Source organism: Acomys minous, assembly GCF_964271855.1.
Source record: "Acomys minous genome assembly, chromosome: 9".
Classification (NCBI taxonomy): domain Eukaryota; kingdom Metazoa; phylum Chordata; class Mammalia; order Rodentia; family Muridae; genus Acomys; species Acomys minous.
In genome coordinates, this window is record NC_140490.1 from 28,632,154 (window position 1) to 28,650,892 (window position 18,739).

General features: G+C 44.9%; 1 protein-coding gene across 3 annotated transcripts in view; it reads right to left on the reverse strand.

Annotated features, from left to right (window-relative positions):
* Positions 1-18,739, reverse strand: part of NEK10 (NIMA related kinase 10) — a 190,718-nt gene that overhangs the window by 17,215 nt on the left and 154,764 nt on the right. For all 3 annotated transcript variants that reach the window (XR_014781490.1, XM_084794334.1, XM_084794333.1), the window contains exons 31-32: positions 14,561-14,661; positions 7,984-8,094 (exon numbers count right to left, since the gene is read on the reverse strand). Coding sequence is in view for 2 of the 3 variants with exons in the window: in XM_084794334.1 (XP_084650460.1) it covers positions 7,984-8,094; positions 14,561-14,661 (212 nt within the window). In the remaining variant the exon portion in view is untranslated. The remainder of the gene's footprint in view (positions 1-7,983; positions 8,095-14,560; positions 14,662-18,739) is intronic.

Below are 18,739 nucleotides of genomic sequence, written 5' to 3' on the forward strand. Positions count from 1 at the left end.
AGGGAGACAGAGCTCTCTGGTCTCAGCAGATGCTGCCCTCAAGTGTGGCTGCAGAGTGCTTCTTCCCTCCCATTTCCTCCCAAATTAGCAGTGCTAATACACACTGGGCACATGCACTGACTCCCCCTGCATCTTCCATGGCTCCTGTCTCCGTGGTGGCTTTTAAAAGACTGGGCACCTAGGGGAGAGTAAGGGGGGACCAAGGTGGTTTTGCTGGTCCTGGCTTTATGTCTGAGGCTTCCTTATAAATCTATGCCTACTCTCGGAGGATGAAATGCTCCTCTCTCCACAGGCCTCCAATCTCCGTGCTTCTCAACTCCTCTCTTGCCTTTGCTCTTTCCTTCATGTCTTTCTCTGGGGGCCAGTGAAACAATCCCTCTCCTCACTGCACCTGGCTGGCATGCAAATGCAACTATCCAAGCATTTTGGAGGGTCCTTAGATTGGCCCATGGGGAGGGTACCTCAGCTACCACACTTGAGGGCCCCAGATCCGTGGGAGGGGCCAGATCAGTCATCCCAATTCCTTAAGAGCAGTTGGAGTTACCTCTTCAGAGGGGCTAGGAAGTGGTGAGAACAGGGGATACTAACGGGTCAGACAATTTGGGGATAAGGACTTCCATTATCATCCTTGTTAACTTTCTTTTACACGGCCCCCTGGAAGCTAACGAAAGCACATAACCAAACTTGGGCATGCACAGCTGGCATGCAGACACCCCATGGGGAGGCCAGCTGGACTGAGCAGATCATCTCCTTGCCGCAAGCCAGACTCATCCACAAATCATAACAAGTCCCTCAATTAACAACTTAAGAGTCAACGCTTTTCACTGTGGTATGCTTTCGCTATAAGGTGTTTTCTCTTCAGCTCCACCTATCTTATAGCAAACTATTTTCTGAAATTTACTGACTTAGTTAGGGTTTTTACTGCTGTGATAAACACTATAGCCAAAAGCAACCTGGGGAGGAAAAGATTTACCTCAGCTCACAGTTTCACATCACAGTCCATCATCCAAGGAAAGTCAGAGCACGAACTCAAGGCAGGAACTTGGACTTGGGAACCGAAGCAGAGACCCTCATCATGACTTATTTAGCCTGCTTTCTCATGCACCCAGGACCACCTGCCCAGGGGTAGCTCTATCCAAAATGGCTTGGTTCTCCTCCATCAATCATTAATTAAGACAGTTCCCCCACAGGCTTGCCTATAGCTCAATATGTGAAGGCATTTTCTCAATTGTGGCTTCCTTTTCTCATAGAACTCAATCAAACTGACAAAACAACCAGGACACTTACTATGCCTTTGTCCATTAAATTTATTCTTTTGAGTTAAGGAGACAAAGGTCCCAGAAGCCACTGATCCAAGATGATTTTGGTGGCCATTGATTGTTTGGGACCCTCACACTGAGTATTATGCTCACCTGAGATAATAAAGTCTCTGCAACTCTCAAGTAGCCTTCCCCTTTCCTTCTATCACCTCCAAATATATGTGCACCCACAGGAAAATGCACATGTGCATACATGTACACAAACAATCCTTTAAGTACTTATAAAAGTCCAGGCAATACACTGAGGTCTGTGCCTATCACACTACCACATGGCCAACATAGTGTCATTTGTCTCTCTTCTATTTATCTTTCTATGTATGTCCTTCCTTCAGGAATTGGATGGCAAATTACGTACAATTTTTTATATTAATAATGTTTCATCATGGTTCTTGAAAAATATGTACTTGTTTTATTAAATGATTATTAAAATCATATGGAACTAGAAAATGTCATACTGAGTGAGGGAGCCTAGACCCAGAAAAACAAGCATGACATGTTCTCTCTCATTTGAGGCTCCTAACTCCAAATCTTCAGATGTGAGGATTTAAACCTGTAGTGACCACAGAATCCAAGCAAATGAAAAGAGACAACTGTCAGGCAGGAGGAGCAATAGAGAAGGGAGTAGCAGGGTAGGAGTGATCTGAAGGGGAATTCAGAAAGTAGTGGGGGCTGAACTAGGGAAGGGGAGAGATGCAAATACAGAAGAGGGGAAGGTAAAATAACAGTAAGGGTGTATGAAGAGTTACAAAGAATCATTAATAAAATTTGCTATCTGGGCTGACAATGCTCACCCAAGAGCCGCAAGGCACTTAACAAAAAACCCAACTCAAAGAATGAGAAGCTTCTTTTGAGTTTTTGTCCAGGGTTGTCCGAGAGACTCCCAAAACATTATAGGCTATTGCTATTGTCTTCAGTTGCCCTCCACCCCGGGAGGTGGAAGGTAAGTCCCCATTACTTAAAGACACAGTGAACTTCAGAAATGGGACTCAGAGGCTCCAACCTGGATCTGACCTGAATGCCTCCTCTCTGAGGACCAGCATTCATGGTACCAGAAGTCTCCATGCCAACTTCACATGAAGAGATGCAACAATCCTATGATGCCCATGAACCACATCAACAACCAATATGAGAAAACCCAAAGGATGCAGTGGTGGGATGGACATCTTGGTAGCAATCAACAGTTTTCTAATTGGACTTAAGACCTCCTCAACTAGATGGACGATGTGCCAGAGACTGGAAACCCAGCCTACTACCCATGGCTAGTGAACTCACCTATCTTACTGGAGAACCTACAACCACCAATTTAACAGACCAGCATAATGCCCAGTTACATTCTAAATATCTGTCCTTATACCCACAGGTAAGTGTGGTTGTTCCTCATGCCCCACTAAAGAAACTCTGGTTTGTAATCCATCACAGAAAACCACCAGCAATCAAAACTGGTAGTTACAGAGCTCAGGGTCACCTGGTACATCTCTACCTCCCGCCCATCAGGCACAGGGAACATCGCAGAAGAGGGAGCAGAGAGATTGATTGTAAGAGGCAGAGGATCAGGGTGTTTGTTGTGAGAAGAAGTCTAACTATCATGGCTGACTAAGCATGTGCCGAACAAGGGCAACACCAGCAGGCATGCTAACATGAAGAGGGGAAAGAAAGCTCAGGGGCCTCTGATAAAGAACTACAGGCAACCAAAGAACGCTGAGAGCAGGAGAAATAGTCGCCCCAAGGAAGAGCACATAAGTTGGTTATCCACTACCAAATGGTCACCTCTGAAAACATGCACATATGCTTTTCTAAGAAAACTTAGAACAAGCCTCAGGTTTTTGAGGAACATCCATGGGAGAACAAAGAAAAGCATGGAACTATTCTATTTCTTGCTCCACAATGCCCCTGGGCCTTTGAAAAATGGGAAAGGCCTTCCTGAGGGCATGTAGTCTCTATCCTATTTTTCCCCCAAACCTGGATTTTCATAATACTGCCTCTTCCATCAATCTTTCTCCTGGTTTGTTTTGGTAGCAGTGGTAGGTTACAGGACCTCAGGCCCTGGTAATTGTGTTGTTTATTATATGTCTGTATCACTGTATTTGCTACAAGATCCAGAGAAGGGACTGGTAAACTGTTCTATGAAGTCAGGCAGTGACTATTTCCAGCCTGGAGGACACAGGGTTTCTGACTGTGCTACTCAGCTTTGCCTGGAATGATAAAGTAGCCACAGGTCAGATGGAAATGAACACATGTGGTTATGTAAATAAAGCTTTATTTACACAAGTAGACAGCAGGCCAGATTGGCTTGAGGGCTGTAGGTTGCTGACTTCACATTTAGAAGCTTGATCAAATGCAGCTGCAAGCTTTTGGCAGGGCTGTGTCCTGCATCAAGTAGCATACACTGTCAAGTGGCCCCTCTGTAGTATCTCCATCCTTTCTTGCCCAGGGACTGTAAGCCTTACCGTGCCAGCTGACGTTCATCCATACTACAAAATGCCCCTTCATCAGCAATTTGTTTACCCTGAGACAGTACTTAAAATAGAAAGGAAGAAGAATGATTGATTCCCTTTAGAAACATGTTTTAAAACAGTGGGTGGATTGCTCTGAACACTCTGATGGCAAGCAGAGCAATCTTTCTGCTTTAGCATCATTATCACCTCCTGGAGTTTCTGCTGGTGTCCTGCTGTGGCTATTTTCTCAGTGAGGCTTGGGGACAGTCTCAGCATGGCTCCCAGGAGTCCCTGGTAGTTCTGTTCTGCCTATACCTCAGAACAGCCCAGTCCACACTTGTGAGAGAGCTGGCCTGGACCAGTCAGCTGCATCTCCTCAGAATCATGGGAAATGTGCAGCTGGATGAGGTGAACACTACTTGACTAAAGCCTAGAGTGTTTCAGTGAGTATATTTTTAAAAAGAAAACATTTGTCATGAATTTCCACTTACTGACAGTGCTATTTAAAATACTGACTTGAACTAATCTTTTCTATCTTCCTTGTCCATTTTCCTGTGCTGAAAATCTCAGTTCTAAGGCCACAGTGTAATTACTTGCCTGGCTTTGGTTACCCATGAATTACTTCAGCCAAGACGAAGAAGCCTGGATCAAAGACCAGCCTAGGTGAATTAAGAGAAAAGGAGCTTAGTTCTTAGAAACAGGCTTTTCCATCTTTTGACTCCTGCACATGCCATACTGGCCATTAATAAGTGGCAAGTGCCATTGACGAGTGGCCACAGCTATCCCATAATGGCTCCTTCAAACCCAGGCACAGGCTCCCTGGGTCTCAGAAGGAAGGAAAAGGTGCAAGTCAGGTACCTGGGCAAGGGTGGAGGGTGGAGGGTGAGCGTGTTTGACAGTCAGAGGCTAATTGGCTTCTGTGACTGCACCATGGCCGGTTTCTGAACAAAAGACCTCACAATGAAAAGACTACCAGGAAGGAGGAAAACAGGGGTCAAGAACTTCGCAGGGTTAGATCTCTCCACAGACAGAGTAATACATGAATAGATCATACCAGTGTGCAGATTAACAAAGAACTGAAAAAATACTTTCATATAGAATAGATAACTGCATACTATATGCTGCTACATTCACTAATTCTACATAAAGCACTGACCACAGGCCGGGATATGCAACATGCCGGGAAATCAAAGGTAAGTGACTGGCTGTACCTGGGAGACACAGGGGAAGATGAAAGCTATTTAAACCATGGACTGGAAAGGTGAGCAGGGCATGAAGGCGGGAGAGGCTGTCTGGGCACAGGGAAGCCTCAGCGAGGCCTCTAAGCAGGAGCTGATACCTATACAGTGGAGTGGTGTACTTCACTGCTTAGCCAGGCTTCCCTGAGAAGAATGGGACCTTGAGTCTTTTGACTACAGCTGAACTCAAGCTGTGTCATCCTCCTCAAGCAGAGAGGCCCCACTGCTTGTCTTGTGAGATCCCACCAGCTTACCAGAAAGGAGCCTGTGGCATCCTTCACCAGACAGTGTGACCTGTCTCCTAATCCTGCTGAAAATAAGGATAACTCTGCCAGGCCCCTGGAAACATCTTGGCAAGGGTGAGGGCATTCTAAAAGAACAAATCCCATCTGTGGCTCTACCTTTGTCTATCAGACTGTGGTGCAAGGGCCTACAAGGAATTGAAGGTTTCCCCAGGACTCTCATGCTGGGAGAAGGAAAAGGCTAAAACTTGATGCCAGAGGGGCAAAGTGTCTCCTGGAGACAGAGTCTACAGCTCAGATGACTTCTCAGACCATGTGAAACAAACATTAGAGCTAGGCACTGATGTGTAGCTCTTCCTTTGACTTAAACTCTGCCTTCCCCTTAGGCTCCTGAGGACCACCTGGGGCATGGAAGGGACACTGGACCTCTGGGTCTCTCTTCACCATGTGACCACATTGACTAAGTCTCCTCTACTTGCTTTTCCCTCTTTTGTTTTTTATTAATTTATTCAGATGACATCACAATTGTTATCCCATCACTTGTATCCTCCTGTTCCTCCCTCCCTTCCACTTTCACCCTATTCCCCTCCCATAGGTCTATGACTCCGAGGTACCTCCCCCCCCCCCCACTATATGGTCATAGGCTATCAAGTCTCATCTTGGTAGCCTGCTTATTCTTTCTTTGAGTGCCACCAGGCCTCCCCACCAAGGAGAAAGCGGTCAGATATGGGGCACCAGAGTTCATGTCAGAGTCAGTCCCTGCTCTCCATATACCTGTGGAGGATGTCTCATCCATAGGCTAGATCAGAGTAGGGGCTTGATGTTTACTACTTGTATTGTACTTGGTTAGTGCCATAGTTTGAGCCTAGGCCCTGATGCACTCATTACAATGTTCTTCTTGTAGGTTTCTAGAACCCTCTGTATCCTTCTATTTCCCCACTCTCCTAGATTTTTCTTACCTAGAGTCTCAGTAGGATGTCCTCACATCTATCCCAATCTCCAGGTAAGTGAAGACTTTCATGGGGCATGGCTTTTTGGGCTAGTATTCAATTATAAGCGAGTATATACCACGTGAGTCTGCTTCTGGGTTAACTCACTATGATAATTTCTAGTTCCATTCATTTATCCACAAATTTCAGGATTTCCATCTATAATTTGGCTCTTTGACAGTTTTGTTGTAGATAGGTGGCCCAACCTGGCTCAGTAACACTCTTGAGAGAGTTCCCCAGACTCCACCATGAGCCCAGCAATCCTGTCTTTACGCTCAGGCCAGGATCCTAGTTAGAGGTGCTCTCAGGACACAGAGAGGGAACCAAGGACAGCAGAGGGGGGAGGGTGACTTAAAAAAGAAAATGGCTTCGCTGTGCTATCTGGAACGAAAGAAACACAGAGGCAGCCTGCGTGAGAAATACTGACAAAGACTTGTCTTCAGGTCAGGCACAGGCAGAAAAGCACTAGCTGGGAGGTGCATGCACCTCTGAACCACCCCATTGGGGTAGAAGCTTTCAACTTATAAAACCAGAATTTCTGCTGAAATGAATTTGAATGTAAATTAGCTTATTGTCAATATCATGTCACCAAGGACATAAAAGCCAAGCATCTTGTAATCTTTCTGTGGGAGACATGAGCTTCTGATGTTTAAGTACATATTTCTTGGTACTTAGGAGAGGCCGTAGGGAAATGTGAGGCTTTCTGTACCACAGTTTCATCTCCAACATCTCCATGTCTTCTCCCTGTTTTCCAACACAGCACATGAAGGGCAGCTCACAGTCTTGTCTCCAAGGCACACATTCATGCTTTTTGTACCTACCTGCAGCTGCCTCTTTGGTGGATATATCAATGGTACAGGCATTGCTATGCTATGCTCTAACAAGCAGAAACAGTGTGCTTACCTGATGGCTCTTTCGTTTGCCTGTTTTATTTATTTATTTATTTACTTATTTATTTATCCATTTAGTTCTATTCGAAGAGCCTGGCATATTAACTGAGTGATTGTGCTTAAAAGTAGACTTGCTAATGAAAAAGAGACAAACAACCTCAGAGGAAGAGTTCACGGACAACACAGAACCAAACTTTAAGTACTTAGGAAGAGGAGGAGAAGACATTGGACAGACCAAATTATCTCCACCAAGGTCACTAGACTGTCCTAAGCCTGGGGCCTTCAGGGGCAGGACAGCAGGTCTGTACAACTTCTTGGACAAAGTGGGCTTCCTGCTCCAACTTCCCTCCCATTTGGTATAACAATTTAGCGTCGGTATGTGGGAATAGAGACTTGTGTTGTACCCAAAGGTGAGAAGGCTGCACAATGGTGTGGCTGGGAAGGACAAGTTCATTCTGCCCCCATAGATGATTGAAATTGTGGTCTTGTAGGGTCAGATGACTGTTCCAGACAGGAAACACAACTTAGGGTCTCACTGAAAAGCATCGTCAAAAATACTAGGGCAGATTCTTCCAGCACAGGCTAATTGTGTGTGTGTGTGTGTGTGTGTGTGTGTGTGTGTGTGTGTGTGTGTGTGTAATATATTATATATATTAAAGACAACATTTATTCTTAGGAAAACATGTAGTGATAAGGAAATATCTGTACCAGTTGCCTGAAAATAATAGCCACAGAAATAAGGATGAGAAGTTGGAGGTTAAATACCCGTTTGGCATGTTAAGCACTACCCTTCAATAATGAGCAGAGTTGGGGAGCCCAGTGAGGAGGATGACATCTCTGTGGACAGGGCCCTGCCTGGAGGTCACATACCTTCTTAATTTCTGACTTCAGGTTGCACGGGTTGCTCTGCCGGCTGAACAGGGACTTCTTAAATCTCTCTACAACCCTTCTCTTCAGATCATGGTGCAGAGCTGGAGGGAGCTGCAGAAAACAAAAAGACAGTCGTTACAACCAGCTTCTCCATACTCCGTCATCCCCTGCAGGAAGCACTGACACTGGGCCAGTGCAACAGTGTGTGCCCTCAACAGGACTGAAGAATCAGAGTTAGCAAACTACATGCCCCAGTTTCCGTGCTCTGCGCAGAAGGACGCCCCTGCTTCCCTTTACCATGTCATGGTTATACTCGCTGACACAACTCTTCAGGTAATAGCTGTGCCCGCATGAGGAACAGCCTTAGCAAGGAAGGTCCATGCAATTCATGTGTAGGCATGTCTGTGGCATGCCGGAGCCATGACAAGCGCCATAGCCACAGCCCTCTGAGGGATCTGACACTTTGAACCAGGAAACGCAAAAACTAAAAATGCCAGTTCACGCACAGATGTCTGCCTGTGGGAGTTCTTCACCTGGACAGGAACCAAATCCCAGGGGCCAGCATTGCCAGGAAGAAGGACAGCGTGGATTAACATGCATCGTGACCTGACTAGCATGATGTGGGCTTCAGAAACGCACAGGCAGTCACTGCAGAATCTTAGAAAGGAGGGGGACTGAAAACAAGCACCCGATTTGCAGTACTTTACAGGCAGGATTCACGCAGGGTTCTGAAGGGACGGACAGTGAAGTGGAGTCAGAGAGAAGAACAGTCCAGAAGAATAATAATCATCAGGATTATCAGGGAACTTGGGTCTCAATAAACTTTTTTTTTAATAAATTGAAATTTAAAGGAAGAGCTAAAGGAGAAAATGCTATAAAGGGGGATGAATTGAAGGCTCCCAAATTAAAAAGAAAGAAAAATTATAGACTCAAGGCAAATGCTGACAAAAACAGGCAGGAACACTACAGAGGTGATCATGGCCCAGCCCTGTGACTATTTGGGGCCAAGAAAAATGATGCGTGTCACCATGAGGGTGGGGTGATACAAAGCCCTCAAAAGCCGCAATTATTCTTGACCTTCACATGGACGAAAGAGGGGAAATGTATGAGGTAAAGGAGGCAGTTCTCAGCATTAATCTCCTAGCCAGGGGAGGGGTGGAACATTGAGAGGATGGAGACCCAGCCTGGAGCAACAGGACTCGGTTAATTCTCTTACCGCTTCAAACCCTGAGGCGCCACCTCCCTAAACCAAACAGCAGAGGGCAGTGGTGTTCCAGGTCCAACTAGCAACCTTCCGAGTTGATTGCAACAAGTCCCTGAAAGGGACAGGCTGCATACCCTGCTTGCCCCAACAGTGGCATTTGGAAGGTGTGCATGACCAGTGGGCTCATAGCTCCTTCATGTGGGTGTCAGCCTAAGCCTGGGAGACATCAGACTAACTGCCAGAGAGATCCAGATAAGTCCGACTATTTATTTAACTTGATAAGCCTCTGGTTAGCTTGTAGGTTCATCTGTTGCCTCTGAATTCAATGTGTTACGGCTCATTTGAGTAAGCTCACATCCAGCAGCCTAAGATCCACACACAGACGGTGCGAGCAAGCCACTGTGTCTCATTGGGTAAATATCATTAGCAGTGTTCTGTCCATAGAGCTTTCGGTGAGAATTTAAAACATCACAGAGAATAATGATTGTCCAACTGTGGATGAAGTAAAGTAACATAATCTATATTAAAAACAGAATCAAACCCCATGGCTCATGCAAGCTGGGCGCTGTCATCACTGCTGATGCTCGTATTCTTGCATCTGTCACAGTTAGCTTACAAAGCAGCTCTATTTCCAGCTGAGGAAAGGGTGTGTCACACACCTTCTGAGGGGGAGGTCTTCAGCACCAGCCTTAATCCCTCAGCCAACACTACTAGCATGTACTGCCACACAACACCTCACAGCTTAGAAACACATCCATTCCTTTATTCAATCTCAGGCACACAACAGCCCTCAAGGGTACCCATTTTCCTGAGGAAGAAACTGACTTTAGAAAAGATAATTATTTTCTTCAATTCACACATCAAAATGGTTTTTATCATACCACACAAAGTAATAAAAGGAGGAAACAGCGACAAAAATCTGCTCTGCATGTTTTCTCAAACTTTTATGTAGATGGATTCCTTCAGAAACCTGGATTCTCTACCTAGTTAAACACCAGCAAGGCATCAGCAATTTGCAGGGCTCTGTTGGATAAATAGTAGACCAAAATAGCACTTTATTCTATTTTGACATTTTGCTGCTTAAGAATTTTTCCTCTAAACATTAAAATTAAATGCTCCAACATTACCATTTAAACAAATGAAATCTGACACTTGTCTTAGAATTTAGAGTCCCTGAAACCAGAGTTGGTATGAGAAATACAGTCATGCTGGGACTCAGTTTTGGTGGACTCTCTGACACTTTAGCCATGAGCACCCAGGAGGCCCAGCGGTTGGACTGGCTGTTCTGTACTGCTGCTGCATAACACAGTGTGACACACTGAGACATGGGGAGGGTACAGGCTGCTGAGAACATCCAATTGATGGGCCACATGGTGGGTCCTCCCCAAATTTCCTCTCTTCTCTTAGAGACAGACGTGTTACAACAAAATGAGTAAAGTATAGCAGAGAATTAAAGCCATTCTAATTCCCGCAGCTCTGCAGGTCTTTCCTATGCAATAACGACAGGGTAATATATAAGCATTAGTCACCCTATGCTCAAAGACACATTGGTTCCCAGCATCAGAGACGACCCACTCATTGCCTTTTTACCATGCTGGCCATAGGACTGCCTTTCCGTGTTGATGAAAACAGATGTGCGGTCGAGGTAAGAATGAGCATTTAACATCCTGACTTACTGAACTGTTGGCACTAGGCGAGTTTTGTGCTATGTTTCCATGGAAACTGGACAGAACCAGAAGCAAGGTTTTCTGTCAGTTCCCCCTCCAGTCTTCAGAAGGACAGTGGGAAGGGAGTTGCCCTGTTTCTCAGGTCAACTATACTTTGAACAAGCGTCCTTTGTACAACTTGGCCTTCTGTGCAGCAAATGCAGCAACATAACGTGTCAGCTGGGTTCCTCTCCTTCCTGTGGTCACACTGGCTGTGTTGAGCACTGTGTGTTAAAAGTTCCCAGAGGGAAACCTTTCCTTGCTGTGTCAATAACTCCAAGTTGAAACTGCTCTAAAAGCGCATTTGGAAAAACTACAGCCATTACGTCTGAATTGGCAGCTTGGGCTGAACACATGCTGCTGGCCAAAACACACACAACCATCCAGGACACCAGCACTCTAAAGGAATAGCACCATATGCACAGAAGTTTCAACTTGCCTTAAATGCATGGAATCCTATAAAGAAAGAGGAGCCATCCATTAAGGGTTTATTTACCACCCAGGAATTTACATACAGAAGTTATGCTAAACTTCAAAGGATACTTTTCTCAAATTAATGATTAGCTATTTACAAATCTTCCTGTAATACTAAAGAATGTTTTTCCAAACTCCTGTGCTGGTGCATAAAAGGATGTGCATTCCAGTATGATGTATTCACTGTCTGATCTGGTATGTAATGCGCATATTCTTTAATCAAATTCTCTCCTGGATGTTTGCTTGTATTCCTTGACACTCTCCCATTTAGTGGGTTTTGAGTCCAGAAGGGTGGTTGGCAGGGCAACAGAGAACAACACTAGATTTGGGGCAAAAGTGACAGATAAGACTCATCTCCAAGCAAAAGATGCCCCAAAGTAAGGGGAAAATGACACGAGGGAAGCAAGGAGAAGGCAGAGGCTTTGCAGTACCAAGGAAGTGAGTAGCTTTGCCTGCCTGGTCCCCAGTGTAGGTGGTGGTCAGTGCCCATCAGTCTACCATTCCTTCTTGCCTTGATGGCCAGTTACTAAGTTCTGTAGGTAGGCCTGTGGAGAGACCCAGGAGGAGAACGGAGCATGTCCTTCTAGGTCCAGGACACTCTGGCCTTGCTTGGCTCCAGCAGCAAACAGTTGTCACTACCTGCTAGGACCCCAGCCACAGTTGGTGGCACCATCTGTAGGTGGCTTTCCAGGCATTTCTACCAACAATCCCCAGTGGCACTCCTGGCCCCATAGAGGATGTTTCTCAGCATAGCACCTTGGAGCTCTGACTCCAGCAGCCTTCAGCAGGGACCTCGGGGTAGGTGGTCTGCCTGTGTCCAGGGGTAGGCTTTATGTTTTTTCTAGCACAGCACCTCAGCAAACCTGAGCCGGGGGTAGAAGTTTCTACTCTCATATTTGACCTCTTCTTGGATTCCCTAAAGGTACTGAATTGGACCCCAAAACATGAAATGGGGGGCATCTTGCTGAACCCTGATGAAGCTGGGAATCTTAAACCTAAGCTTCTTTCAGCTTTTATTGCCAGTGGACACAACTTGTTACTCTGTTCTGAGGGAACACTGCCCACCACACCCACCCTGGTTTGAAAATTGCATGAGAGGCTCAAGGGGAGCAGAGATCTTTAAAAGGCATGCATACTCCTCACAAGGACTGTGAGGATGAGGGTCCAATCCACAACCTGTCACATCTCCATACAGTTCATGGGACTTGATCCACAGCAGGGCATGGGAGGAAGTGGTTTACATGTTCAAATTCACAGACGGCAGTACAAAGTAGTACCTCTTGAGAAATGAGCGAGAAGTATACTCTATGGCTTTTATGTGAGGAGGTATAAATAGGGCCTTCAATTCAGCTGAGCCGGCAGGTGTAAGCACACATACTCAAGAATTCTGCAGTGGGTGGGCTGCTTCATGCAGATGGCAGTGCACACTAACTGCTTGGCTGAGAGCTTGTGTCTAGCATAGGTAAAGGCCAGAGTTTACAGAGGGAATTTTCAGAGTGGGGATGGTGGGGTGATTTGGATGATTTACTATCTGTGGGTCTGTGGTCTATGCACCACAGGTGAGGTCAACCAAGAACCCCCAGAGCAGCACGGGACAGTGCAACAGGACCCCTACATCCGTGCAAACCCCGAGGTCACCCTCCTTTGCTGGCCGTGTGAAGCTGAAGGATACAGCAGTCCAGGGAGTCTGACAACAGCAGCAGAGTGATAAAACTAGATCCTCAGTGAACAGCCGGGGCATGTACCACAACGCGAGGCAAGCATGTGCTGATGGAGAACCTTGGCCTCAGCGAACTTGGATGGAAACAGCTAGTCATGTGTCCCCGGAAACGAGGCTGATAGTCGTCCTGCAGGATGCTTTTGTTTGTTTGTTGTAATAGCAGAAAAGAAACACCAGGATTTGTAGGCCAAGTTCTGGCATGAGCTGCCCCTGTCTCAGTGAAGAGTCTATGCCTCTCACAGTTTTCATGACTGACTCAACACAGGGCCTAGCCAAAGGGAAGCTGGAATCGTTGAAACATTACAAGAGGAACTCTCTGTATTTTCTTTTCTGCATTCTTCCCAGGAAAATGTGCACCCATTTGTCTAAGTGACTATCTATTAGGGAAAGGAATTCACAGGCTTCCCAGAAATGCTGGGCACTGGCTGTAACTTGGCAGTGATTCCTACAGTCTTAAACTGTTCCTAGCTTATCGAATCAACATTTTTGGTCATGTCTCTCAAGATGGGGGCTATGATGACAGATGAAGCCCAAATGCCCACTTTTTTTTTTTACTAGGAGGCAGCTAGTGTACATGCCTGCAGTATGTTTCTGAAAGCCCTGGATATATAACTAGACTTGTCACAACTGGCTCCAATAGCTCCTATGGTGGCTCTTAGGCTGGTATGGTGATTAGCACATGGTTAGTTACTTATCTTGTTGCTTAGACAATAAATAATAAATATCAAAAACCCAAACCCAAATAAAAAAGCTGACAAAGAAACAGGAGGGAGGGGCAGAGAGATGGATACGGGAAGGGAGGCAGGGGAAAGGGATCATTTATTTGGGCTTACTGTTCTAGTGCGCACAGTCGGCCACAGCACGGGAGGTACAGTGGCAGAAGCAGGGTACAGCTGGTCACACTGGAAGAATGTTCATGCTCAGCTCCCTTTCTCCTTTGCATTCGGTCCAGGATTCCAGCCCTGATATCCACATTTGGGTGCCTCTCAACTTCAACTGACTCAGTCTAGGCAGCCCCTCACAGCCATTTCTTTCATATTGATTCTGATGCTCATCAAGTTGGGAATCAAGGATAACCACCGCAAGGCAGCTATGCCTCTCCATGCCTAGAATAGTATTTGGCACTTGAATAGGGGCTTGCTAATTTCAAGACACACGAGGGAAAGAATGAACAAAATCCCCGTATGGCCCCATCTTGAACTTCAAAGTACTTATTTTCTTGTCCAAATGTCTACACTTCTTTTAAAAACACACAAATGCCATTACTAGGAAGTAGCACATGCCTTAGGCAAAGGACCTCCAGGTTCACCACTAGACAGAAGTGTGCCCATAGCCAACAGCAAGGCTTCAGCCAAAGTGTCCCCCACAAACACATCACGTGGTTGTAGAGGATGAAAACAATTGAGGGGTCCCTCTACTTCAGAGTCCCACCAGGCTGTATTCGTCCACGGTGTTGGCGCTGTAGACACTGACCTGTGTGATGTAGATGACTTTGTGCAGCTGAATTAGAATCTGCTGAATGGGGTCGCTGATCTGCCGCACTTTCCGCTGGGAGACAGCAATGCCTGCAGACGCTGTGGGTGACAAAGTCTGCAGTGAGGCAAGCACTCTTTCAGAAGTGGTAGCAGTGGGAAATGGAATAAAAGAAACCAGGATCTCATCTTACCAATGAGAGCCTGTGACACTTCAGGGGTTTGATTATACTCTGATCTAGGCTGTTATTTCCCTCTACTTCTCCAGCACTCAGGAAACATAAATATTCCTTGTGTAATATTTGAAAGACTGGCTGCCCTTGCAGGGGCTGCGGTGGCAGAAGCAGAATAGAGCCAGTCACAATGGAATGTGCAGTTGCTGGAAGCTGCCATTGGGAGGAAATGGTGCCGCTGGTAAGAAGCTCTGAGGAGCGTTGTTTGTTTGTTTGTTTGTTTGTTTGTAAATTCACCATTGTCTTCTACAACATATTTTGAAGCTAATTTTATCAAAACTACTAGACACAAACACAAAATAGGCAAAACTACATAGGAGAATTAAGTACTGTTCAAACCCATAATTAGTGTAAATCTTAATGCCTGCTTCGATTTCCTTCTGGGTCTAAGTGGGCAGCATTAACTTGCCCTGAACTCTCAGTGTAAAGCATCACACCTTACCAATCTCAGGCTAGTGGCTGTCAATTTGAACACGAGCTGCTTATCCCAACTTCATACTCCTGGCCACGGTGGTCTATTCTTTAGGACTATAAAGCGTATATAGGAACGGTCTCATCGCCAGGGCTAGCCAAGCCCTTCTCTTCTCACTCACTGGTTACAACGAAGAGCAAGGAGGACACCAGAAGATAATGTCCCCTCTCTGCCCTCTGGGTTCCCCCTTCCCCTCCATCTATGCCCTCTTTTCTGCAATAATACTCATTTACCCATTTTATCTTATTAAAATTGTTTCCAATACCTCCTTTTCTTCCTTCCAGTTCAGAATTTAAGAAATTAAATATGTTACATAATTGCTTCAGCACTAACTACGATTTTAAAGATGATCCCTACATGTGCTTTCAGAAAAAGGCTGTGTGTCTTGTCATAAATGCTTTGTTTTCAAAATATTTAAAGAGAATTTTATGTGGTTGTTTAAATGTGAAATTATCCATTTCAGACACAAAACAAAAAGTGAAGTAAAATATGAAGATGCTATTTGTGGCTATCTCTATTTACTTGTTTGAAAATTTGCACAAAGGATAACCCTGCTCTGTGCCATCTAAGGCTGGTTTCTTGTTTAGATGCCAAGGGTCTGTCTCTCTCGAAAACTCCTTGTAAGCATCAATTATTGGATCATTAAGATGCGATTTAATAAATTCCCCTCAGGGTTAAGAGATGAGAACGTAAATCAAAAGAATTAACTGAGTGCAGCTAAGAGCAGAGTGGTGGTGCTCACAGTGCACACCAGCCTCTGCAGCTGTGCTCCCCACCCAGTGATCCCAAAAGGCAAGCTCCTTTCTAAGCGCCCTACAAACAAGACTGCATAAGGCACTTAGTTCATGCCAGCAATGGAAAACTGCAGAGTCGGGTCTGTGTTGTTCTCCTGTTGGCTACACTGTCACAGCTGGCAGATAACAAGCTAAGGTCTCAAAACATGGCTGAGCAGATCTGGGTGTGTGAGAGCATTTAGTGTGGGTACCACAGGCTTGACCCTACCTTACCACAAACATGTGTTCATCTGTGGCCCAAGACACAAAGACAGGAGTTGTCTAGAATGCCTGCTGATTAAAATACAGCTATGCACTTTCACTTTAAAACCTGGCTTTTAAGACCATCTGACCAACCCCTTAGTTCCTGTAAGCCCTCAATGTTCAAACATAACTTTGGTTGCTTACTCTCTCTAAATAAAAATATTTTTAATAATATATTTTATTAATTTATTCACATTACATCTCAATTGTTATCCCATCCCTTGTATCCTGCCATTCCTCCTTCCCTCCCATTTTCCCCTTACTCCCCTCCCCTATGACTGTGACTGAGGGGGACCTCCTCTCCCTGTATATGCTCATAGGGTATCAACCGTTTAATTGCAAAAGCCCCTTATAAATCAAACGAACACACAAAAATGTATATTACAGATCAAGCTCAAGGCTCTAGGAACCAGCTCTCATCAGGGCCACTCAACCAGAAATAACTGCTGACATTAGCTGGGCGTATCTCCTGTCTCCTACCCCCATCCATTTCGCACACATGCGCAAGTAACTCTGAGCAGTAATGTTCAAACTATCTTTGAGTCCTGACATCAGCTTAATAGGGTATGAGCAGCACTCATGAAAAATGAACGCAACGAACTGGAACAGAACCGGAAAGCTCCGGGGTACACCCCACGCAGCAAGGGGCTATTCAGTCAGGAGGCGTGCACTGTTCATTGAGGGCTACTTCCAACAGTTTGAAAGGCAAAACCATAAAAAGAACATATACATATACAACCTCCCTTCTCTTTCATTTTTCTCCTTTTCTTTCCCCTCCAGATCCTTTTCAACTGAGCGGCGGCACATTATGTCCTAGACACACTGGGGGAGGCTGTTGTTTTTCGGTACATCGTGGATAGACGAGTTCCAGCTCATTCCTTGTGACCCTGGAAGAAGCTGTGCTTTGCTTAGCAACTTCTGTCTAGCCAGGACCTCGGTTTTCATCAATTTCTCACGACTGTCAGCAATGTTGTAGTACATGTCTCACTGAGGAGCCAAGGGACACCAAGGCCAAAGACATACTCATTTCTCATTGAAATAAATGTTTCCTAAAGTGATGGAATTATTTCACACTCCGACCAGAAGAGAATGTATTTTTTCATACTTGGATCAGCATTACATACTATCAAACTCTGATTGTGTCAATCTGGATTTTTGTACTTTGCAGGCTTGAATGCTAGTGAAATTACTGAGTATTTTTTTTTTGTCATTGCTGTTGGATAATTGCTTATATTTTTTGTTGATCTGCAAATGTTCTTTACAGATCCTGAATTCTACTCCCTTTGAGTTTTATATTTAAAGTATTACATATTTCTACTTTATCTGTTACTTATCTTTGATCCAAAAGTGCTTCTCACTATTAACACATCGAACAAGGTGATTCTAACTACTGCATTCAGACATCTCTGAGGTGCCTGCTTCTGTCACCTTGTGGTGAATTTAGAATCGTGGGGGGTAGGGTCTGTCAGGGCTACTATGCTGTAACATGAGTTGACTTTATGAAGGAAAGGAAACTTCAAAGTGAGACTGGTCTGCAGGAAATCTGCCCTTAACCCTTGCAAGCAATGGATGTCCCAGACAGCGTCAGCTAACTGTAGTCCAGAAACCAGGATTCTTCATTGACCTCTTAGCTGACATGAGTGTTACTGAATTCTCTGCAGCAAAGTATAACTTAGCCCTTTAAAACAGGAACAATTTAAAAATCCAGGCAAATAGTTTATCTTTCCTTATTTAGTGGTTGGTGCTAACCAAGATCATGGCAATCACAGATACATTATTTTATCTGATTTTGAATAATTTTCTCTTAACACATTTTCTAGGTTAATTCCCTGCCAATACTGTACTTTTTAAGCATTGACAGATGGGTCCTAAATCTTTCCACCTTTTAAATAAATGCACATTAATTGTACATGCCATGTCACAATGACATGCCCATGTGTATCTAAGGTGATGAAAGAGTATATCCCTTCATTACAGTTACTGTCCTGACTTTCTTTTCCCATCAGTTCCCTATTTTTAATAGTCTTCTTACAACTAAGGTTATTTTATTTAACAAATTTTCCTAAGACACCAATGAATAATCAAGGCTCTCAGTGCATGCACACACATATACACTACCACCACCACCACCACATACACAAAACAGTACACACACAGACCACATAAATACCATATACCACATCACACACACACACACACACACACACACACACACACACATACACACTCCACAAACAAATATACCATACACATAAACACATGCCACACACACCACATACATACCACACACATGCATTATATCACATACATTCCATACTATGCACATACCATACATAAGCCACAAACACACACACACACCACAGCAAATAGTACACAGGCCACACACACATACCACAACACACAGATACAACATATAGTTTGCCAGGATTAAGTACCAA